Source organism: Lepus europaeus, chromosome 7 (genome assembly GCF_033115175.1).
Source record: "Lepus europaeus isolate LE1 chromosome 7, mLepTim1.pri, whole genome shotgun sequence".
NCBI lineage: Eukaryota > Metazoa > Chordata > Mammalia > Lagomorpha > Leporidae > Lepus > Lepus europaeus.
Genome location: NC_084833.1, coordinates 78263461 through 78288998, shown reverse-complemented (window position 1 = coordinate 78288998; position 25538 = coordinate 78263461). Strand labels below are relative to the sequence as shown.

Below are 25538 nucleotides of genomic sequence, written 5' to 3'. Positions count from 1 at the left end.
AATCTATACAGTCTTGTTATTTATAACTCCACAAATCATTGTATACTTGGAGCATTTTTAGTATGTGATAGATTTAAATTATAAGGCATCAATAAAGGTGAATGCTAGAGGCAAGAGCTATTGTCATCAATAGATAATGTTGCACTTAGAATATTAGTTATATTAAAGAGAAAAAACATCAAGAAGTTTTTTTTTTTTCCTTAAGGATGATTACCCAGCAGAAAAATGATTTTTTTAAATAAACCAATGAGACAAATTCTTTAAGTTTCGATTCATGAGAAACAAGTCCTTTTTCTTGTGCTAACTAGGACAACTTCATAACCAGTTAGTTTTTAACAGAATAAGGGCAGGAATGCTCTTGTTTTGTGGTTGGGGAAACTAAGGCCCAGAGAGTGGTAATGGTTTAGCATTGTTCACTGAGTCTGCCAGAGCCAAGACTGAATCTCAGCTTTTCCATTCTCTGCTACTGAAAGCTCTTTCCTTCTTCTTCTTCTTCTTCTTTTTTTTTTTTTTTTTTTTTTTTTTTTTACAGGCAGAGTGGACAGTGAGAGAGAGAGACAGAGAGAAAGGTCTTCCTTTGCCATTGGTTCACCCTCCAATGGCCGCTGCGACCAGGGCACTGTGGTCGACACACCGCGCTGATCCGAAGGCAGAAGGCAGGTGCTTATCCTGGTCTCCCATGGGGTGCAGGGCCCAAGCACTTGGGCCATCCTCTACTGCACTCCCGGGCCACAGCAGAGAGCTGGCCTGGAGGAGGGGCACCTGGGACAGAATCCTGCGCCCCGACTTGGACTAGACCCAGTGTGCCAGCATCGCAGGCAGAGGATTAGCCTATTGAGCCTCGGCGCCGACCTGCTCTTTCCTTCTAATCATTAAATATACATACAGTAAACCACTTAGTTCTTTTAAGCTGAATCCCCCTATAAAAGCTGTCTGGTATGGGGACGGGAGTACTAAGTGTTAATTCCGGATTCAGATGCAGAAATACACATTCTTCTGCTAGTAGATCTCATGATTCTAAATTGGTTACTCTTATTTTTCTTCTATTAGAACCTAATGTCAGATATTAATTTTTAAGTCTGATAATTGTACTGAAGGGATTATGTTCTCCAGAACTTTTCCTTGGACAAATAGTTGACAATATGATTTCTAGGAGATGCTAATACTGTAATTTTAAATTTAGGTTCTTAGACCAGAGCCATAATTTCACCAGTTTTCTAACTGCCCACTGAAATGTTGATATTAAAACAAATGACTTTTATTCTCTCCTCACATGACCATAACATGCTTCTTGTCCAGGAGAAGAGATAGCCTTTTATAAACTAGGGAGACAGGAAATAAATTCAGACATAATGAGATTAGCATTTACTTCAACCACCACGCTACAAAGAGAACTCACTGTTTTCATCTGAATATCCTCCTCTATTACCCAAACCTCTTTATTACATTCTGTACTATTCTCTAAGGACAGAGTTGCAAACTACCTAGACTAAGGCTTCCAAACAGAAGAAGCATAAGACTTCCAACACTTAGCAAAGAAGGCACCTATGAACATAAGAGAAGAAAAGCAAGGTGGATCTTCCAACATTATCAGAGATGTACATGAATGTTGTTGTAGATGATAAACCTGTCCTCTAAATGCAGAGTGCTAAGCTGCATATTTAGGAACTGGTAGGGCAAGAAATGTCTCAAGAAAGCAAAACTGGAGGGAGTAAAATGATCAGAGAGGGCATTTACCACATCAGAACACAATGGTTTTTGTAACTCAATAAATGCTGAAATCTGTAGTAAAACTGGCTATTGCTATGGTTTGTAAAAGAATGTGTTGTTTATTTTGTTAAGGGAGCTCACAATAGCATTGACACTAGAATTTTATCAGCAGCTTTGCCTTTGATTAGAATTCTATCTTTTTTTTAAGAAATAGAACTTTGATGAACTGCTGTTTGACCTAGAGAAGACCCTGACCTTTAGATGAGAGCCAGCATTGCATAAATATTCTAATATATGTACAGTAAAGAAGGGGAGAGTGCCATGCTTGTTTCAGTTGCATATACCATGCATTAAAATTCTGTCATTATAAGGTCATATTTCACAGCTCTTATCCTTCTACCCAGGGGACAAAAGCCTTCTTCATAAATGCAGAATTTAGAAACATTCTCTCTGCTGCATCACAGGAGTCTATTTGTTCACCTGTATCAGCACATTCATGTGAACCCAGTTTATCAATTTAATACAACTGTACAATCCATTTTAGTGATGAGGAATCTCCACCATATAAAACATGTGGGTCTTTGTTCACTTGCTTAAAAATATACTGCATCCCACACATTGATTACGGAGAAGGTAGTTAAATCATCTACATTTTTGTGTCTGGCTAAATATCAGTGAATGTAAAATACATCACTGCCTATAGTTATGTCAACTTGTCATCTTTTTTTTTTTAATTGGAAATACAGAGAAAGATCTTCCATCCACTAGTTCATTCCCCAAACACCCTCAATAGCTGGGTCTAGGCCAAGACAAAGCCATCCCCAAACTCAATCCAAGTATCCCATGTAATAGTTGGGACCCAACTACTTGTGTCATCTCCTAATGCCTCCCAAGGTGTGCATTATCAGGAAACTGAAATCAGCAGCAGAGCTGGGATTCAAACCCTGGCATTCCAACATGGGATGTGGACATTGTGTGAAATGTTCACCCCAGTAAGGCATCCTTAACCACACAACTGGGTGCCCATCACAGCAATTACACCTTTGTTTAAAGGTGATAATTACCAGTTTACCAAATGATATCAGTAGGAAATTGTCTTTTCTTCTCTTTTAATTAAAATCTGTTTAAAAATCAGAAGTCGGGGGGTGGGGGGCCGGCGCCGTGGCTAACTTGGTTAATCCTCCGCCTGTGGTGCCGGCATCCCATATGGCTGCCAGTTCTAGTCTCAGTTGCTCCTCTTCCAGTCCAGCTCTCTGCTGTGTTCCGGGAAGTCAGTGGAGGATGGCCCAAGTGCTTGGGTGCCTGCACCCACATAGGAGACCAGGAGGAAGCACCTGGCTCCTGGCTTCGGATCAGCACAGCGCTGGCTGTAGCGGCCATTTGGGGAGTGAACCAATGGAAAGAAGACCTTTCTCTCTGTCTCTCTCTCTCTCTCTCACTGTCTGTAACTCTACCTGTCAAATTAAAAAAAAAAATCAGAAGTGGGGAAATTGGAAATCTCTTTATAAACTGAAATAATTGGCTGCAGCACTTGAGACTGTGCCAGTGTTACCATTTTATTCAGCCAACTCCAGTGGTGTGGCATGAATAGGATTCTGAGTTAGAAATCAGAAGACTTGCACCTGTCATCCCTGACGTGTATTATACTACTTATATAAAAGAGAGTAATTTGTACCTCTGGCTAATTTGCAAGAAGATATTGTGCAAGGATGTGGGGGAGGAAAGAGAGATGGGTGGTGAAGAGAGATTTCTTGGGCAAATATTCCTATAACAATAAAAATAAAACGTTGGTTCAAGAAAATTAAAAGGCTTGCGGGTATTACAGGCATTGTTAATGGAAATATTTAGTATTTAATTTTGATTTTTGGGCACATAGAGAAATTTCTACAAGCCAACCAGCATCACTGTCTCTTTTTGTTTTTCTGAGTTCCTGAAATCTCCAGTTACTTTTTTTTTTTTTTTGAAATCTCCAGTTTCATTGAAATAAATTCCTTCTGCATTCCTCTTAGCTGATTTTGATGAGGCTGACTGTAGCTAGATATAGATGCACTGTTTTATGAAAACTGTTTTATGAAGTACCAGAGGGTGACAGAAATTACATGTTTATTTGCAATTTGATGGGTGGGTGGGATAAGATGTATATGAGATATCTTACTAAATTAAATCAAGACTTATGTCTTAGACTAGAAATAGCAATAAGAATAGTTTAGAAATACTGCATTGTACCTAGTTTTTCCTAGATGGGTATAATGTAAATTTTTCGGTTTCTTAACCTTACTAAAGATATTTTACTTTATGTGTTTTCATGAAAATTTGTAGAGTTTTACATTTAAGTTGTGTGTTCATCTTTATGATGCAGTATAAGAAAAATCTCTTGGATGTAAATGGAATTTTACAATTGTATTTAATAATACATTTCAACTTCCACAACATTCAATTATGGCAGGTTTGCAGTTTGAGGACCTGTATTCTACCCATCATGGTACAAGATGCTTAGCAATCTAGGTGTGGCATTTGACGCTTGTCCAGTTAAGTGGAAGTGTGGAGTTACGTAATATAGGAGAGGAAGTACTAAATGAAATCCAGTACCTGTAAAGAGTTGGAAAACCAGCTTTATTTTTATGTGCATTTTATTATTGTAAAATCATAGGACCTTTATAGGGAACCTGTTTTAGAACATTACATAGGGATTAAAAGGGAGATACATAAAATTAGTCAAACATATGAGCATACTTAAATGTCTTCATTGTAAACCAATTTTGCACTTTTAGGTAGTAATAATCGGTAATTTTCCCCAGGATCTTGAGAACAGGATAGCACTGTTTTCCTACTAATGCAAGGCCAAATGATCAGACAAATTGTATGTGTGAAGTTAATAAGCAAGTAATATTTAAGAAATGTTCTTTTGAGAAACTTTTAAAATGGTATTATTTCCACTTTCTCAACACTTTTGTAATTTTCCTTTCAACAAGATATGTAATTGGGAATGAAAGGATTCTAACCAATAAATTTAATATTCTTGGTCTGGGACTTCAGTTTTAGTTTTTGTTTTGTGGCATTATTCTCAAATCTCATAATTGTGCCCATTAAAATGAAAACATTAACATCTTAAATACAATAATTATATGTGCTTTTCTGCATGCAAAATAAAGTAAAATACATTCATTATGTGGTCTAAATAAATTTTTGTAATTGGTCATCAAGGATTTCTAGTTCACCTAAACATTGAGTATACAGCACATATTATGTATACACATAGAGTAGTGCTTTTTATTTTTGTTTGTTTTTTTCTAATTCATCATCACCTCCTGGGTTTGAAGTCTGTGAATTACAGAGAATGAAGAAGAATGGAGTAACTCTCAGGTTTATCTCATATTTACATATGTGTTGTATAAGCCGTTTGCTTTAAACTCGGAGGGCCCTGTGTTCTGATACGTTGTGAAAACTGATTTCCCATCAGTAAAGCACAGACCACATTTTCTGCAAGGTTTTTCTCTAAGGATCTATTTTGTGCTTCTTTGTTGGCTGTGGATTTCGGTAGAACTTAGTATTTTACAATGGATAGAATGAGCAAAAATGTTTCAGTATACTTATGATGGTTACCTTTAAGTCCTAAGATGAGCCTGGTATGGTGTACAGAATCGGAATGGCTGCCTGCCTCAGCCAGATGCAGACCCTTGCTTCAGAGACATAGACATGCTGTCCATGTGTCTAAAGGTATGTTCTTTATAGTAAACAATCATTGTTTTCATGTGTCTGAAAGTCATTCATTGGTCAAGTCAGATACTATATGCTCTGATTTATAAAGCTTTTAGTTTGGTTACTTGTTTGTAAGATTTAAACAGGTTATTTCACTAGATGGTACTGCATTTTCTCAATTCCTGCCAACATTGAAGTCCTTTGAGTGATTTATTTTAAAGATTCTGCTTTCCTGAAATGGTGTCTTGCCCCCTGTGTGTTGCCAAACTGTCATGTGTTCTATAATGGGCATTTCAACAGGTCAAGTTCAAATGCATTAAAGAGGCAACATTAGCAGTAATGTGCCTGCATTGCTGTGTTCATTGTTTGCGTTGTGTCATACAACGGCATTAGTCTTGTAAGATCACTCAGTAGCAGCAGCCAGTAAGGGAAATATGCGAAAGATAATCAGGAAAAATGTTTGGGGGTGGGGTGGGGCAGGAGTGTGCCTATCAGAGACTGATACAAATCTCAATCTTGAAGATTAAAAGTTTCTCTAAAATGCCTTTCTTATTCATATGGATTACCTTGCTGCCAAGAACGTGTTTGCCAGAACTCAAAAAGATAAAAATGTTTGACAGCATAAGTTTCTCATTGTTTTTTTTTTTTTAATTAGGCAATGAAATCTATAAGAAATCTTTCTGAGTGACTTGTGTTGTAGAGTCCATATTTGCAGTTTGTTGATAAAATGTAATCAACTGAGAGATATAAGTATTCCTTCCAGAATATGTTTTGCATTTCAGATATAGACTCAAAGTACTGTGCAAAAAGTAATTTTTGACTAGAGTATTAATTATGACAGATTGCAAAGTTACCTTCCATGTATTTTGACAATGTGACTTTTGAGATTTTGTTTCCAGTTTTTTCTGACAAAAGGCTTTGATGAGTGGTTTTGGCTAGTAAATAAATTCAGATTTCAAACGTTTCCATAGCTGACTTTGTGCCTTAAATTTCTTTCATGATGGTGGTAGAAAATAGTTTATTTAGTTTTTATGGGAAAACTTGTTGGAGAAATGATTGCCTTGTCACAGGCTTGCAAAACAGACTGAAGAAACTATGTGTTACAAGTGTGAGGGCTTTGTTAAGGCTTGTCCTTAGGGGCAGTTAGCCCCAGTCTCCCAACCTTACCTGTAACAGGTGCTTCAAATTAGAGTAACGGGCAAATAGAGCCCTGAGAGCCACAGCCATACCATAAAGCTGTGCCAAGGCTTCACCTTGTCTTTAACAGTTGTCTAACATAGTTCTGTTCCCCTACTGATGTCCTCTAAAGCAGTTTTGGCCCTGAATCATTATTAACACACACACACACACACAAACACACACCAATCACCTACACAAGTAATAAGCTGCATCAACATAGTGTACTAGAAAATCGATGAACTTTGGGTTCATATGTAGGTTGGGTTTCAATGCTAGTGGTATGATATATGGGATGCTATTCAGCCTCTTAGCATTTATTTCTTTATCTTTCAGGTGAGGGGAAAAAACCTCTTTCAACTTCTTTAATTCTTTTTTTTTATGGCCTAAATTCGGCTCTTTCATATTTTTAGTTTGGAAGTATGACTATTTCTTACATTTCTTCTTGGATTGTAAGCATTTTAAGGACTGAATGTCTGTTTAGTGGTTTCAGTAGTCTCACAAATTCTAGCATGGTATTCCCAATTCCAACACATATTCCATCATTTTATTTCTATAAAGAATTTTTCTAAACTGAGCTATTTGTATAACTATTCCACTAGTGTTATCACTAATAGCTTTTTCTTCACAATTTATCATGCTATGGAAGCTCTAACAGAGATGTTCCCCATCTGCATCTAAGAACATTGTCTTCTGGAGTCATTAGAAGATTTATCATGCCAGCCTGGTTTCAGTTTCTGCTAGGAACTTTTCTGTGATCTGTTCCATTTTCACAGTATCATTGTTTTCAGCAGCTTTGGTTTCTCATTTTCTTTTCATAGGAGTATTACATAATTTAATGCAACCTGGAAATCTTCTAGAATAATCAGAAACTTTTACTTTTTGGCAGTCCTTGACATGCTGAGGTGAAGGTTAGGTCTTATTTTTTCCTAAGTACAAAGTGTATTTAAACTGGGTTTATTTTTTCATACTCCTTTAGATCTATTTTTATTGAGTTTCACTTTCAGTCTTCCCTTTTTGTAAAATAAAAATTATTTTATTTATTTGAAAGGCAGAGAGAAGGAAAGACAGAGAGAGAGACAGGAGAGATATCTTCCATCTATTGGTTTACTCCCAAAATAACTGCAACAGTGGTGGCTGGGCTGGCCAAAGCCAGAAGCCAGGAATTAAGACTATTAATCCTCGCCAGAAGCCAGGATTAAGACTCTAAAGCCATGCACTACACTGAATAAATGCAAAATTAATTGGGGTCCCCCACATAGGTAGGGCTTAAGCACCTGAACCATCCTCGGCTGCCTTCCTAAGTGCGTTAGCAGACAGCTGTACCAGAAGTGGAGTAGCTAGGACTCAAGACACAGGCCTCCCAAGCAATGGCTTATCCTGCTGAACCATAATGTCATCTCCCTGAATCAATTTTGGTAAGTTATATTACAAATGCCTGGACACAAGTAAGAATGTCATAAATATTAACAGGAAGAACAAGGGTCGGCATTGTGGCATAGTGGGTTAAGCCACTGCCTGCAATGCCAGAATCCAGAAGGAAGCAAATAATGGTTCAAGTACTTCAGTTCCTGCCACCTACATGGGAGACCTGGATGGAGTTCTGAACTCCTGGCTTTAGCCTTGCCCAGCCTGGACTGTTGTGCACATTTGAAAAGTGAACCAGTGAATAGAAGATTCTTGGTCTCTCTCTGTCTCTTTCTGCCACTCAAATAAATAACTAGATAAATCTATACAGAACTTCCCTTCATAGAGCTTACAGTTTAGCAGAAGAGCTTGCACTAACCTTTACAATACACAAATAGTTAGGAATGACAAGTTAGGTTAATGCTGTGTAAGAAATAAAGTACATAACGAGATAATGACCTAAGTGAGATTAAGTAGGCTGTGACATTTAACAAAAAATTAAAAACATAATCATGGATTTGGGGCTATGGTGGAATGAAGGCAGAGGGATGTCATAGGACAGTGGAAGGAACCATACTTTCAGTGAGCTGAAAGAAAGTCAGTGTGGCTACAGCACTGCAAGTATGGTGCACAATAAGATGAGATGAAGCTGAGGAAGCCAGCAGGGACTAAAACGGGAAGGCTTCCTTGAGGATTTAGAATTAACTGAAGAAAAATGTTAAGCTTCTCAAGTGTCATAGCATGCTGTCAGATGGTCACTTCAGTTGCTATGTGGAATAGCAGAAGGCACACGAGGTAACTAGAATCTAGTCAAGAGACTATTGCAGGAGTTTCAACAACAGACAAGGATAGCTTAGACTGTAATTGAAATAGAGAGATTGCTGTGACACTGTGGGCAGGCTTGAATGAAGTGGAGACAGGCCAAACTTACCATAAATTGAGGGTAGAATAAGAGCAGCACTGAGAGATTAGATGTGAAAGGTAAAGGAGGATAATGTATCAGAAGAGAGTTCCAAGTTCCTGGAATGAGAAATGGCTTGGGCATTAAAAGGTCTAGATAGTGATTAAATAAAGGATTTAGCTAATGTATACCCAGGAAGATCTAAGAAAATATACAAAGGTACTTCAAAATTTTCATGGAAAAATAGAATTAAAAGTTAAGTTGAAATCCACGCATAGTTCTTTTTTTCTCATAATGCATTTACTGTGAAATTTTCAAAGAGTCTTTGTACTTGGCTGTGGATCCTGAGGGAGCTGATAAAGATGGAGAGAACCACAAAGGTTGATAAGGAGAAGTATTTCAATATGAGAGAATCTCCCATGATACAGAATTTAACAAGTTTGAAAGAATCCTTAACCTTTCTGGGATCTTTCTCTGGAAAATTTGATGGTAAATGGACACATAGAGAAATAATAGCCAGAAAATGACTCAAATACTTTGGCAAAGAGGTTCTAGTCTTCCTCCATGTATAATGGCTTTTCCTGTGTCAAATTGGTTATGTTGAACTACAGTCTCCAGATTTTCCTTTCTAGTATTTTCCCAGTATAAACTATAGAGTATATTTTCTCACAAGAGTTGGAAGAGAGAAAGTAAGCATACTGTTGCATACATACATGTCCTCCAGTTATTTAATCAAGTATCAATCTACATGCCACTGTGAATAGTTTTTCATATATGATTAAAGTCAAAAATAAGTTTTAAGTTAATCTGAAGGGGGGAAATTTCTGAACAAGTTTTAGTTCACAACTTTATGGTTCCAATCTTCCTAACTTCTTGTCCACCACAATTTTAGATTTGCTTAGTCAACCCTGAATAACTTACATAAGAAAATTCCTTAAAATTACCTTTTGTATGTATATATTCATATCCATCCTAGCTGTAGATCTCCCTATATTGTTGGCTGTGACCTTTATTTCATTGCATTTTCTCTTACTTCCATACTCTGATTACCTCTTGGGAATATTAATCCTGTGAACAGTCCTCAAGAAATTACCTGAATTATATACTTATTGCTTAGTCTATTTCTAAGAGAACCTCAACCAAGAAACTTGCAATATCCAGGATAATGGAGTTGAACCTGTAAGGAAAGCTGAGGAGGCAAGACCAGAGAGGAAAAAAGAAAACTGTAAGTGGATTATCTCCCCCAAAACTACAAGTTAAGAATGTTTAAAATGAGAACAATCAGAACATTACAGTGGTGCCCTAGGATCCAGTAAAGTGAACACCAAAAATATCACCTGATTGGCAACACAGACACCTTTAGTGATCTTGTTAAGAAAAGTTTCAGTGGAAAGACTGGACAGAAAACAGATTGGAGTAGGTTGAGTAGTGAGTGGGAGACAAGGAATGGAGTCTACAGTGCAAACAACTGTTAAGAAGCTAGACTACAAAAGCTGAGGGGGAATATGACATTCTTAGAGAAGGATTTTCTATTTAAATTTGGTATGTGTAAATGCTGACATGTTAAAGATCCTATGAGAAGAATTTATACAGAATCAATGAAGAAAACTGAGGAAGTAAAGACCCAGAAAGTTCAAAAGAATTGGGAACTCACACATTCAAAGATATGGGTCTGTGGTAAAAGGAAAGATGCTTAATGGAAACAATAGTGAATAAGAAGAAAAGGAGTAAAACAAAAATGTAAGAGGTACAGAGATTTGATACAGAAAAAAAGGATCTTTTGTTAGCATAATACCCATACCTTATTCATATAATTCAGTATTTTAACCTATCAATAATTCTTAATTTTGTTTGAATGTGTATATATGTATCCATATAAATGTGTATCTACTGGTAAAATAAGGAAGTATTGGTAAAATAGGAAGAACTTTAATGAACTGTTTTCGCAATTTTTAAGGTGGTATTCTCCTTCATAATTTTATACCTACATTGATCTCTTCTTAGCTGCTCTAAATTTCTCTGATCTAGTTTAGATCAAGGGTTGGCAAATGTTTCCGTCAAGAGCCAGATAGCATAAGTTATAGGCTCTGTGGGCCACATAGTTTTTGTGACTCCACACTATTATGGCTGCTTGGAAACAGCCATAGACAATATATACCATAAATCAATGAGTGTGGTTGTCTTCCACTAAAGTTTCATTAACAAAAGCATGTGACAGAAGGATTTAGCATATTATCCACAGTTTGTCAAACTTGTCTTTGCTCATGTAATCATTTGATGACCTGATCTATGTGATGAACTTCCATGAGTTCAATTATCAGCTTTTCTTTGAGCCCTTCTATGTCACCTCTGATATTATTACTTGTACCACTATAGTATTAATTATATTACATTACATATATTACATTGCATACATACATACATAAAAGTACTTTATGATAGTACTTTTAATATTGCTATAATTCACCTATAGGGTTGGGTCTTTGCAAATAACTTGACTTCACTAAGGATAGAGACCAAACCTTATTAATCCTTATATCACCAGCACAGTGCCAACATAAAATAGATGTCCTCTTGAAACAAATGAATGATTTGCCTCTTGAAACAAATGAATGATTCAAAGTAAAACATCACTCTCTGCCTCAGAGATGTCCTTCTTGCTGGGAAGAGTTGGCCTATGATTTTAGTTCCAAGCCGAGTGCCACATGTAAAATAGTCAATCTTTGTTTTATGAGCTGTGAGTCTATTACTGCCATGGTAAATATCTCTACATTCCAAATGTTTATCAGTCTTAAAGATATATGCTTATAGTTAGCAGGACATAATTTCATTAAGGAGATATATCACTATTCATGCTTATGAAAAATAATTTGCAAAAATAAAATGTGTGGTTATATTTTTGTCTCTCATTTTAAGGACCATTTACATGCTAAGTTAATGTGCTCTGTAAGAATTTGTGAAAAAATAACACTGAGGACTTATAATTATGTGCTTATATCATGCATTAGTGTAACTGCTTTGAATTTATTTTTCAGATATGTTGAGGAAACCACTATTATCACCTGCATTTTACAGATGATAAACTGAGTCCCAGAAAAGTAAAGTAACACAAAAGTTCATACAGCTAATGGGAGATTGAGCCAGGAATCACACAATCATATTCATAGAGAATAATTTCAGATCCCATATCTGCTAAACGTTATTTACACATACATGTTTCACATTATTTTTATTTTCATTATATATGTTGGACAGAGAGACAGAGATGAATGTTCCATCTAACGGTTCATTCCTTAAATGCCTACAACAGCTAAGGCCAAGCTAGGCTAGAACAAGGAGAATGGCTCAATCTCTCTCCCGTATGGGTGGCAGGTATTGAAGTACTTGAGCTATCCTCTGTCTCCCAGGATGCACATTATCAGAAAACTGGACTAGGAAGCAAAGCCAAGTGTCAAACCCAGGCATCATGATATAGGATGTGGGAATCCCAAGTGGCATTTTAACCACCAGACCAAATACCTGCTCTGTGTTTAATGGTTTCTTAATCTTTAGTGCACTGAATATTATAAACTATGCCATGTTACTTTTACATAAAGATTAATCTATTATCTGGCTAATTTTCATTCTTGGTTTTTCAAGTCAGCACATTAGAATAATGTGTTCAATTTACCACAGTTTTACCATTCTAATCTCCAGTTCCTGTAAATATGTTATCATACCTGAAAAAAAGGATTTTCAGATGCAATTAAAGTCAATATTAGCAAATGCAGGTTCAGCTGCTTGCTTCTGGAAAGACAATATTCAAGAGACAAAAGTTAGTGCAAGGAAGTCAGATTTTCTTTCAAGAAGCTGGTAGCCTGAAAAGATGGTGGACTTTCCTCAAGGACTATCTTAAATTCTCAAATTGGCAGGAGTGCTTTTGAAAAGAAAAAGAAAAATTACGGAGGATTAGGGAAGATTGGAAGCTTTACTGAGCATGTGCAGATTCCCATGGTCAATTCTGATAATCATCCTGGAACTGGCCAAAGAAAGTTTCAGTAAGATAGCTTTGTTGACTATGCACAGATTCCCAAAGCCAGCTTTGATCAATTATTTCTGTTATCTGAGGTTCCACAATTTAAGCCCATCTCCCTGCAGTTAGTTCCTGGAATTCATAATCAAAGAATATCTATCTGTTGAGTTAAGAGGAAGTCAGATTAGTTGCAAGGTCTGCAGTTAGATTTTTTTTTTTTCTTTTTTTTGACAGGCAGAGTGGATAGTGAGAGAGAGAGAGTCAGAGAGAAAGGTCTTCCTTTTTGCCGTTGGTTCACCCTCCAATGGCCGCTGCGGCTAGCGCATCGTGCTGATCCGAAGCCAGGAGCCAGGTGCTTCTCCTGGTCTCCCATGCGGGTGCAGGGCCCAAGCACTTGGGCCATCCTCCACTGCACTCCCAGGCCATAGCAGAGAGCTGGCCTGGAAGAGGGGTAACCGGGATAGAATCTGGCGCCCCAACTGGGACTAGAACCCGGTGTGCCGGCGCCGCAAGGTGGAGGATTAGCCTGTTAAGCCATGGCGCCGGCCAATGCAGTTAGATTTTCTGTTAAGCAAAATGGGGAAAGACGAGAAAATGGAATCATTTGATCTACAGCTACTAGCGAGATCTTGAGATGGAGTCTTCTGAATTACAAGGTTGGCCCATACTAATTTGTCTAAAAGCAAAGTTTTTCTCTAGGTCAGTTAGAAAGAAAAAATAACTTCAGAAGAAGGGCCAGGAGGCTGGCACTGTGGCATAATGGCTAAAACCACCATCTGTGGCTCTGAAATCCCATATGGGTGCTGGTTCATGTCCCAGATGCTGCACTTCCAATCCAGCTCTCTGCTGATCTGCCTGGGAAAGCAATGGAAGATGGACCAAGTCCTTGGGTCCCTGTACCCATGTGGGAGACCTAGAAGAAGCTGTTGGCACCTGGCTTTGGATCAACCCAGCTCCAGCTGTTGCAGCCATTTGGGGAGTAAACAGTAGATAGAAGATCGATTCTCTATCTACCTCTTTCTCTCTCTCTCTCTCTCTCTCTTTCTCTCTCTCTCTCTCTCCCTTTCAAATAAATTAATAAATGTTAAAAAATTTTAAAAAGGGTCAGCATCAGGCAATTTATCTGGCTTTGAAAAATGAGGAAGGGGACCATGAGACAAAGGATGCAGATTGGTGCTTGAAGTTGGAAATTAATATGTGCTTCGCGCCTCCATAAGGAACACAGCCCCTCTGACACTTTGATTTTATGCCAGTGAAATCCAGCTAGGACTGTTGATTTACAAATCTATAAGATAATACATTTGTTTTGTTTTCAGACACTGTTTTGGTTGTAATTTACTGCAGCAGCAGTAGAAAACCGATATACACTGCAATAAAGCTGAAGATGGGAGAAAATTGTTCAGTCTTGCATTCTCTCTCTTCTTTCTCTCTTTCCTTTCTTCTTTCTCCCTTCCTTCTTTCTTTCTGTTTCCTTCCCTTTCTCTCTCCCTCCCTCTCCTACTCTCTCTCCTTCCTTCCTTTCATTCTTTTTCTTTCTTTTCTCCTCCTCCTCCTTCTGCACCTACTCCTTCTCCTTCTCTCTCTCTCTCTCTCTCTCTCTCTCTCTCTCTCTCTCTCTCTTTCAACTCACATACATACATATGAGCATACTCATTCATTCTTTGTATTTATACTGGCCAGCGTATTTAACAATGACATGATTTGATAAGGGAGGCTTATCAAACCTAGGCAGAAGGTAGTAGTTGCTTGAAAATCAATGCACAACTTAACTTGTGGGGGGTTTACCAATCTCTACCCATTTTACTTGGTCTTTTGTATATGCCAGTAGCTGACTCCAACTCTGCTTTGATTCATAAGCTATTTTCATGTCTTGTTCTTATATTTAAAACTGGGTATTTCCAGTTTGTTATTTTTATTCCATGATTCTGACAGGTTGAAGCACACAAAATTTTCTACCTCCTCAAGAAGTAAACAATTGTAAGATTTTCTCATTTTGGTTACTGATTTATGGACATGTTATTCCCTATCTGGATAAGGTAGTTTTAGCTTGAATTTTCATCTAACTTTAGTGAGAGGAAATAGTCATTAAATACACATTTTAATATGAAAAAGATTTATGAGAAGACAATAATTTGGCTTGTAATTAGGGTTTTCAGTTCCTTCCAAAGAGAGTTGTAACTCTTCTTCCTTCTCAGTTCACATTTTCATTTTTCTCCTCCATCCTATCTGATCTCTTAATTTTAGAGTCCATATTTGCATCTTTTAAATTTGTGCAATCTTTTTCAAGAGTACTGTGGCAATTCATTAGATCTGGATCTCTAACTCAGAGAACTTACCCCTGAAAAATAAATTAAGATAAATCAAATGCTATGTGCACCATGATATTCATTACAGAGTTAACTATAGTTACAGCAACAATAGCAAAGGCCAGATGAAACTCAGACGTTCAATGATAAGGAATTAGATGTGAAACTTTAACATAATTAAATAAAATACAGCACTTAAATTTGTAATTAATAATAACTGAATTCACAGTACAGATAAATTACCTAAACTACTGAACAAATACGTAAACTTGGGCAAAGTACTTATTTAAACAATAGTTTTCTCATATTTATAATATGAAGATTAAATGTGTAAATGTATATGAAGTGCTCAGCACAGTATTTAGAACTATTCACTAGCTGATAACATCTTTGATACTTATTTTTAACTAAAAATTAGAAATCATGATTATGATTATGAAACATAGGAGAATTGGTAGATGAACACAAAGTAATTTCTTACACCCTTATTAAGAAAATAACTCATAAAACAAGAAGATAAACATGAAGTACATAGTTTTAATAAGGCTAGTTTTTAAGGAAAACTCTTAAATTATTCCCATATAGTTTTAAATAGCTGTACAATTTGAAAGACCTTGAGTCCTCAGTGGGTTTCCATAAGAATTTTTATTTTTATTACATTGTGAAAACTGGCAAACGCTTTTGAAAATAAGCAATGCAAAGCTTATAAAAATACCCCTTTTACATTTTCATTTCAGCAGCTTTCAGAAGTCTAATCAGAGGGGGAGTGGAACTTTGTTCTACTGATATGTCCTCCAAAATAGCACAGACTCACAATAGGTGGCCCCAAGGAGGCCCTTTTTATGATGACAAAGAAAATCGTTCCCTCAAATCAAAGACCATATAAACAAGGAAAAGGCTATTTAAAAACATCCACAATGCCAGTTGTCAGCCTGCTGGAGACACTGGTTGACTTGTACCCATCACATACTTATTTCTACATATGGAGAATTATATATTTGACTTGTTGGAAAGGTTGGGTACTAAAAATACATTTTTAAGCAAAACACAGAAAAAGGAAAAAAAGGAGTGGAAGCTGCTTATTTCTCTGTATATAAAAAATGTGATTCACACTGCAGTGATGGAAAAAGATCAGAGCAAAAAATGAAGCAATTTGTGAAAGTCACACCAAAACAAAGCAAAAGAGTGCTAGCCACGCACTATAATGTTAATTATAATTTAATTAAATTGTCATAGATACTGTAATATCAATCGTGTAATTTTGGATCCTTGTTCAGAAAACCAGGGAATCATAGTCATGGTGGATTTTATCATAGATATAGGTGCTACACCAAAAAATACCTTGAGCCTCTAGAGAAACAAAACAATGTTCTATGCTGCAGTGCAATAATAAAAGAGGGAACTGCCTTATGATAAAAACATTACTTCAGACAGATCCCTGAAACTTTCTTGAGTGGACTTTTATTCAATGTGCTTTGCCAAAATTATTCAAAATTATTCAATGTGCTTTGCAGAAATGGTTGAAAAATATCACCTATAATCTTGCCTTCAAATCATACCTAGACAAATGATGTACACATAATTATTTTTCAGGATTGATCTCACACACCCACACAAATGGGCTCTGAGATTTAGAGTCCCTAATTACTGTTATTTCTTCTTTAAGACTTTTGCAGATCATTATCCAAATTCTTTTACCATTTCTGCTTGCTTTTAGTTTTAGTAGTTCCAATTCCTAAGTAAATTGAATCCAGACTTAAGATGCCACTGCATATGATCAGTTTTAATCCTTCTTTCAAGATAGTCACCAAGTTGGGCATATAATCCCAGTATTTACCCTCTCTTACTGAAGTAGGCATGCATACAGGTTAAAATTGATCAGATTTGTGAACTGGAAGACCATGCCTTCACCAAGTCCCTGTGTGACCTCATGCCCCTACCTGATGCCTTTGCCACGCCCCTGTGTGGCCTCATTCCCCTACCTGGCCACACCTGGGTGCCCACAATCTAATCAGGTTAATTAACCACTCCCCTTTGGAAGTGGGTTAAAAGCTGAGCCACGGTGTGGCCCGGCCTGCTCTTTTTCCCTGGTCTCTTCCTAGGAAGGGGCTTGCTGCAGCCCCACGCCTCCAGGGCGCATGGCCTTCAGGCCATGTGCTCTAGGCTTCCTGGCCTAGATGCTCATCAGCGTGTCTGGTTCCTGGTGATTGATATGAACCCCTATTCACCTCTCTTCCCTAAATAAAGCTCTCACTCTCTTATGCATCTTTCTTACTAAATAAAAGCTTAAAACGTACCATGCTGCCTCATTTATCTGTGCCGGTATTTAGAATTCTTCTCTAAATATTAGGCAAGAACCCTCTTGGGCTTTTTAATATCGGGGATTTAGTAATAAGCCCGTGATGAAATCCTAAGGCACCCCAAATTCCGGTAGCACACGTGGCACCCCGGATAACATTTCTAGGGAACTTTAAGGGGCTACATTTCAGGGTAAATTTTAGGGAGTCTTCTCCGATTTCATTACTTGAGGGTCCAGTGGTGACAATGAGAATACCACTACCCACCCTTTGCCAGATCGTTTCCACTAGAAACAAAAAATTAGAAAAGCTAACTTAAGTCTGATAATGAAAGGACATGGAGGATGACTGCTGATACATACTGAATTCACTATTAGGAATTTTCCAATTTTCCATGAGGTACTTTAGGAAGTAATTGCAAATTTCTGTTTACTCTGGATTTAAAAAATAGCCAAAATCACTTAACCATCCAACATGCAACAAGCCAAACACTGACACCAGGGTGGTAGAAAAATTAGATGTTTGTTGAAACTGCAGAACGAGGAATCAGGCAGCTGACACTCAATTCCCACACTCCCAGAAGGAATAAAGGAAGATAATATCACAGTTCTGCTTAGCCCAGCTCCATCTATACCGAGCACTTGGGGAGTTAACCAGCAGATGCAAGATCTCTGTTATTGTCTCTCCTTTTTCTCTGTCACTCTGCTTTTCACATAACTAACTAAATAAATCTTTTTTTTTTAAAGTGGAATAATCAAAATGAAGTTCAAATTTGAACCTACTAAGCAGATAATCACAAAGAGACGGGCCATACCAGACAAAAGCAAATGTGCTTGGTTGGGAAGGTAGATGTAAAATATGATGATGAAAACTCCTTAGAACACTGCGGCAGAGTATCAGTTAATTTTAGTCGTTGATATGGCCTTGGTTTTGTATGGAGAGAAGATTTTTTAGAGTCCTGAACCAATTTAAATATGTATTCCTATATAGTCAAAATGTGAATTTTCTTTCTAGAATCCAAGGCCTGTTAGCCACCCAACACAATATATGAAGAATTCCAGGGGCAGCACTTGGCCCAGTGGCTAAGACATACTTGAAATGCCTGCATCCCATACAGGGATGCATATCATATAGGGATGCCTGCTGTGCTTTCAGATTCCAGCTTCCTGCTGATGTGCACCCTGGGAGATGATGGTTTGGTTCCAGCTCTGGCTCCTGGTTTCAGCCTGGCCTTAGCCCTGGCTGTTGCAGGCATTTGAAAAGTGAACCAGTGGGTAGAATCTCTGTCTCTGTCCCTGTCTCTCTGTCTCTCTATCTCTATCTCTAATCTCTATCTCTATCTTCTATCTCTCTCCTCTTCTCTTCCCCCTCTCCCTCTCTTTCTGCCTTTAAGAAAATTAAAAAAAAAATAGTTAATTTTTTAAAAAAAGACTCCAATGGTAGTCAGTCACCATTTTCCAAGAATGCCCATCTTTGTTTAGAGAAGTTGAGAATTGACAGATTTTATTGAACCAATATGGGTCTCTATAACTTCTACTCCTCTGTGCTAGTCTTTCATATTATATGTAAATACAGTACAATTATATCAAAAATTTTAAGTAATGAGGTTATCTGGACTTCATAATATTAGGTCTTAATAGCCAAGAAAAATGGGATGAGTTCTTTTAGTAGTACTGTGCATGATAATATTCAGATAATTAGTCTGAACCCTTAATGTTAATATTTCTCTAATAAAATAAAATTCTTCTTAGAAAGAAAAAAGTTGTTAATATGCTTGTTAGTATAAGCATCAAGATATTTAATGGACATGTCTGGAGATAGGCACTTGGCCATATTGATGGTAGAGACTGGATTCTTGTTCTCAGTAGCTTTAAGAAGTGTACATAGGATTATAGCTGGAAAGAGCTGATGATTCGTTTCTATTTCAGGTCTGTAACACATTTTAGAGCTGAAATACAAAATATAGGGATATATCACATGCTTACTGGAGAAAATTAAAATGTATTTCTCAAGTTCAAAAAGGCAGTGTACATTTGTTACTGTTTTATTCAAATCAAAGGAAGGAAACAATAGAAAAGAAACATCTTTAAAACAATCAGGAGACAAACATCAAAATTATTCCAATATTTCATAAGAGCATTTTTATTTAGATACAAGTAACAGTTGCTTATGATCCTATGATCCTTTCTTTAGAAATACAAGCTTGGGGAAATGGTACCGATTACAAACTTCAGGAGAAACGCAGTTGTGTTCGACCTGCATTGGAGGGGAAAGCCCACTTTATATTAGATTACAATTCTGAGAATGGTCGTAGATACCAGTCTATTGGGCTTCTCTTGGGAATCTGAACATCACTTTGAGTTAGAGCAAGGTAAGGCCTTTTGGACCTAATCTATTACGTATGACTTTTATAGATGGCTCTGATACAACAAACTGTGATAATCCTCCTTTTCCATGAGGAGTGGCTGCTTTTCTTCTGGAAGCTGCTTTCTCTTGTGACGACACAACAGGCCGATGAGTGTTGCCAGCGCTGCAGTAAGGACAGCCCCTACTACAGCTGCTCCAATGAGCCATGGCCAGATCCGACTGGCTTGTTCCAACAAGGGCTTAATATAGCCTTGAAAAAAGTCTGGGTCTGAAACAAAAAGACAAGTTAAGGTTTTTCTGGTTTTTTGTTAACAGTAACTACCACTACCACCACGACCACCACCATTACCACCACTGCCACCATCATCATCACCTTCATAGTACTTTGCCATCAGACACTTAAGTTTGGATACCAGTTGTGCTACTGACCAGCTGTAACAGCCTGGGAAAGTTATACCTAATACTCCTGGTAGCTGTGTATTGGGAATGTTTTATTTAAATACCTGTAGATAGGTCTTTGGGGGCCATATCTTTGGGGCACCAGATTCTGCCTTAAGATGATAAACCTGGGTTGTGAGAGGTGAAATGATGAGTTATCCAAGTCACAGCTAATTAAATAGCAAGAGCTGGGATTAGAACTCAGGATTCCTGCCTCCCAAGACTGTTACAATGAGTCTGTGAAAAAAAGCCCATAGTGACTCCTTAAAACAACTCATAGGACAACCTATTTGTGGTAAAATTAAATTGTGGAGTGGATTTTTGAGGGGTACTGGCTTGCCTGAATAGCCAAATGAATAAATCCCCAGAGCAGGCTAAAATATATCAATGGATCACTGAAGAATAAGAATGTGTTTTACCTAAGTCCACAGAAAAGAAGCATGTGGGGCATCAAGAAAATGATACCTTCCTTAGTTTGATTTCTAGTTTATGACTTTTTGTCTATCTTTTGCTTTCTTTATGATATAATGTGTTCTATTTTCATGGCTGTTGGTGATTTTTCACTGACATGTCAAGAAGAGAAATCGACATTTGTGGATTTAATTGTAAATAGTTCTTTCAGATTTAAGTGCCAGTCACTTTCTTTTACCTCTGTATCAGTGTACAAAATGATAAACAAATTAAAAAAGCCAAAAAATATGAAAAAAAAATCTTGTAGGCAACATCTGTAAATTATTCAGTTCCTTGTACATAGTGCTCATTCCATTAAATGTTAACTGTTATTGTACAGTTCCTTCTGCTGATTTTATAGCAATTCTGATTACATATGGAACACTGTTGTATTCGTCAATAATGCAGTCTTTGGATTATCTCACATTTACTGACTTTAATAATTGAAAAGGCTCAATAATTTTAGAATGCCCCCAGGAACTCCATAACATTTGAACAATGTGTGCATTCATAGAGGTCACAGTTTTAAATCTTAAAGCAACAGATCTTTACACAGTATAGAGTTGATTTTATGTATATAATGATAATTAAAAATGAATCCTAACGAAGAATGGGTTGGGAGAGGGAATAGGAGGTGGGATGGTGGTTATGGGGGGGGGGAAGAACCACTATAATCCAAAAGTTGTACTTTTGAAATTTATATTTATTAAATAAAAGTTTTCTATAAAAAAAGAAAATATCACATTGTACCCATAATAACAGTGACCATGCACCACTTTTTTAACTTTTATTTAATAAATATAAATTTCCATAGTACAACCTTTTGATTATAGCGGCTTTTTCCCCCCATAACCTCCCTTCCACTCACAACCATTCCATCTCCCACTCCCTCTCCCATCCCATTCTTCATCAAGATTCATTTTCAATTATCTTTATATAAAGAAGATCAATTTAGTGTATACTAAGTATAGACTTCAACAGTTTGCACCCACACAGAAACACAAGTATAAAGTACAGTTTGAGTACTAGTTATACCGTTAATTCACATAGTACAACACATTAAGGATAGAGACCCTACATGGGGAGTAAGTGCACAGAGACTCCTGTTGTTGATTTAACAATTGACACTTTCATTTATGGCGTCAGTAATCACCCCAGGCTCTTGTCATGAGCTACCAAGGCTATGGAAGCCTCTTGAATTCACCAACTCTGACCTTATTTATACAAGGCGGCAGTCATTGTGGAAGTTCTCTCCTCCTTTCAGAGAAAGGTATCTCCTTCTTTGATGGCCCATTCTTTTCTGCTGGGATCTCACTCACAGAGATCTTTCATTTAGGTTATTTTTTTTTTTGCCAGAGTGTCTTGGTTTTCCATGCCTGAAATACTCTCATGGGCTTTTTAGCCAGATCTGAATGCCTTAAGGGTTGATTCTGAGGCCAGAGCCATGCACCACTTTTTAAAATGTACAAATAAAAACTCATTAAAAAATAATAAATAAATAAATAAAATTTACATAGTATAATTATAGCATCTGAGAAACTAAATTTCGATAAATTAAAAATATTCAACATTTACTCAATGAGAGTACATAGATTCTCTATAAAAGAACAATTTTTATGTACCATATCTAGAATGTATGTGGAAGGCATATGGAATGTATATAGAAGGTTACCAACATTCCTTTTGTGATACAGTGGAACAAAGACAGTGTATCTTGCGCTCTCCTTGAAGAAAATTACAGATATGTGACTCGAGACTTGAACAAAAGTAATATATGTAACTACTGGGCAACTTCCTTAAAAAGAAAGATATAAAACTTGCCCCTTTTCTCCTTAGTTAGAGTGCAGATAGGATTGGGTAAGCTATCACAGACCATGTGGTTCAGAGCAAACCCCTAGGGCATCTGGAGCTACTAGAAAGGAACAGCTCTTATCCTGAGATTACAGAGATGATATTCAACAAAATAGCAAAACTATAATTTCAGGGATAAATAATCTTATTTAAGCTATGAAATTTGAGTCTGTCTTAACTAGGATGACCGCTACCCATTCCCAACTCCCACCCTCACTAATGCAGAAGTGGTAACATTATTTTATGAACCCTTTCCTTGACTGTATGTAGCCAGTATATAGCAGACCCATGACTCAGGAGGGGCCAGTTGAAATCAGTACCAAAATGTGCTGGAATTGAGAGTCAGGTGGCGCCGAAGCTGAGGTCAGCTGTACTTCCTACTCTGTGGAAAATAGGAGGAAGCCAAGACAGAAGCAGCAAAGACGGAAACTAGAGCATGAAAGGAAGAGATGCAGTCTTCACTTGTTTCCTTGCTTCTTGCTGCTTTTAAGTCTCTACTGTATTTCCACCTTTTCCATAGTTTAAATTTTTATACGTTCCTTGGACTATGTAAGCCAATAAATTCCCTTTTTAATCTAATTTTGTTCCCATGGAGTTTCCAGCATTTACACTTCAAAATGTCCTAATAATTTTGAAAAAAATTAAGTACCTGCATACTAAAATAAAAGTTTTTACCTTAATATAGTTTGGAATTATAATTATAGGTAAACTTAATTGTAATAAAAATGGGATCCACAAATAAAGGGGGAAAAAGAATAATAAATATCTTGGAAATAATGGATAGCAACATGAAATAAAATTTAAAATGAGAATCTCACTATTCACCATAGACTTGATAATGTTCAGAAAGATTAAAGCACGGATATTCTTTTTGCAATGAGGAGAACTTGTTAAAAAACTAATTTTATATTAAATCCCAGTATTCAAAAAGATAAAAGTGGAACTTTTCTAATTTCACTGGGGAATATAAGGCAAAAGCCCTGTCCATTTCTCCTGTTACTTTTTCCTCTCCTATCCCTGGCACCATCTTCTTTCCAGTTATTACTGAGACACTTCTGAAACTCTTAGAATTCATTAAACATAATTTGAGCAAGACTGATACTGTTTCACTTCTTCAGAAAGGGACGATAACTCACAAAAGATTAATTTTATTTTTAAAATAAATTATGGTGAAAAAGATCTACATTCTTGCATATTAATTTAAACCTTACAAAATGAAATCCAATAAATCTAAAATCAAAAGGAATGAAAATTATTTCTTTCAAACATGAAAATTACTGTTTTAATAGAGTTAAAATTATTTTGAAAATGGGATACATCCCTAAACCTGTTTTCTGTTGCTTATTTTAATACATAGTTTAATACATACAGATTTTTTAAAATTTATTTATTTACATATTTGGAAGGAAGAGAGAGGGAGAAGTTGAAGTCAGGATCCAGGAACTCCACCCAGGTCTCCAAAATGGGTGGTGGGGGCCAAAGTACTAAGTCCATCTTCTGTTGCCTCCCAGGTGCATCAGCAAGAAGCTGGATCAGGGGGCCAGTGCTGTGGCGTAGCAGGCAAAGCTGCCGCCTGCAGTGCCAGCATCCCATATGGGTGCCAGTTTGAGTACTGTGTGCTTCACTTTTGATCCAGTTCTCTGCTATGGCCTGGGAAAGCAGTAGAAGATGGCCCAAGTGCTTGGATCCCTGCACCCATCTGGGAAACCCAGAAGAAGCTCCTGGATCCTGGCTTCAGATTGGCCCAGCTCCAGCCATTTCGGGTATTCAGGAAGACCTCTTTCTTTCTCTCCCTCTGCCTCTGCCTCTGCCTCTCCCTCTCCCTCTCCCTCTCCCTCTCCGTCTCCCTCTCCCTCTCCGTCTCCCTCTCCCTCTCCCCCTCCCCCTCTCCCTCTCCCTCTCCCTCTCCCTCTCCCTCTCCCTCTCCCTCTCCCTCTCCCTCTCCCTCCCCCTCTCCCTCTCCCTTCCCCTCTCCCTCTCCGTAACTGTCTTTCAAATAAATAAATAAATCTGAAGAAGAAGAAGAAGAGGAGGGGGGAGGGAGGAGAAGGAGGAAGAAGGAAGAGGAGGAAAAGGAAGAGGGAGGAGGAGGAGAAAGAAGAAAAAAAAAGAAGCTGCTTGATCAGAAGTCTAGCAGCCAGGACTCAAATTGGCTCTTCGATATGGGATTCTGGCATCACAAGCCACAGTTTAATTTATTGTGCCACAATGACAGCCCCAATGCATAGTACATTTTAAATGTCCAACAATATGCAGGGTACATAGAAGTTACATAATAAGTTTTATTTCCTTTATTGTGAGTGGCCTACCTTAAGTGCTTTCACAGTTTTTAAGGACTATTTTGGTCTATCCTGCAACTTCTTTTATTATTTTTCTACTTCAATTCATTCCAAGTGATCTCAGTATTTACTGTCACTTAGGGATTATCCTTTTTGAAGCATTCTTTTTATTTCCTAATGGCTTTAAAGTGAAATTCAGTCTTCTTTCTGTGTATTCTAATTCTCTCTGGAATAATAACTCTTCACCTTCTTACTCTATCTTAATGTCATAATTTTCCTGTCATTTTTTAGCAAGTTAAAATTCTATTCTTCTTGTCATTTATCCTCAGAAAAGTTGTTTAGTCTTCTGCTTGTTTTGTGCCCTGTCACTTTCAAAATGTATTCACACACCCATTTAATCATCAAGAAATCCACAATGTAGTTAGGGATCATTTCCACCATTTAATGAATTAGGAGTTAGAAACTCTAGAAAATTTGCTATTAGTGACTAAATTAGACAATATGTATAGCCCATGAGACAATGCTTACCACACAGAGAGTGATTTATAACTGCAATGTATTCTAGCAATTGCATAAAATATTCCATTATGATTTCATTGATATTTCAACTAAATCAACTTTCAATATGAGTTTTTCTCTCTCAAA

At 37.2% G+C, this 25538-nt stretch overlaps 1 protein-coding gene across 1 annotated transcript in view; it reads right to left on the bottom strand.

Annotated features, from left to right (window-relative positions):
* Positions 1-19916: 19916 nt before the first annotated feature.
* Positions 19917-25538, bottom strand: part of TYR (tyrosinase) — a 96392-nt gene continuing 90770 nt past the window's right edge. Inside the window, exon 5 of the mRNA XM_062198296.1 lies at positions 19917-20143. Within this exon, the coding sequence (XP_062054280.1) occupies positions 19917-20143 (227 nt within the window). The remainder of the gene's footprint in view (positions 20144-25538) is intronic.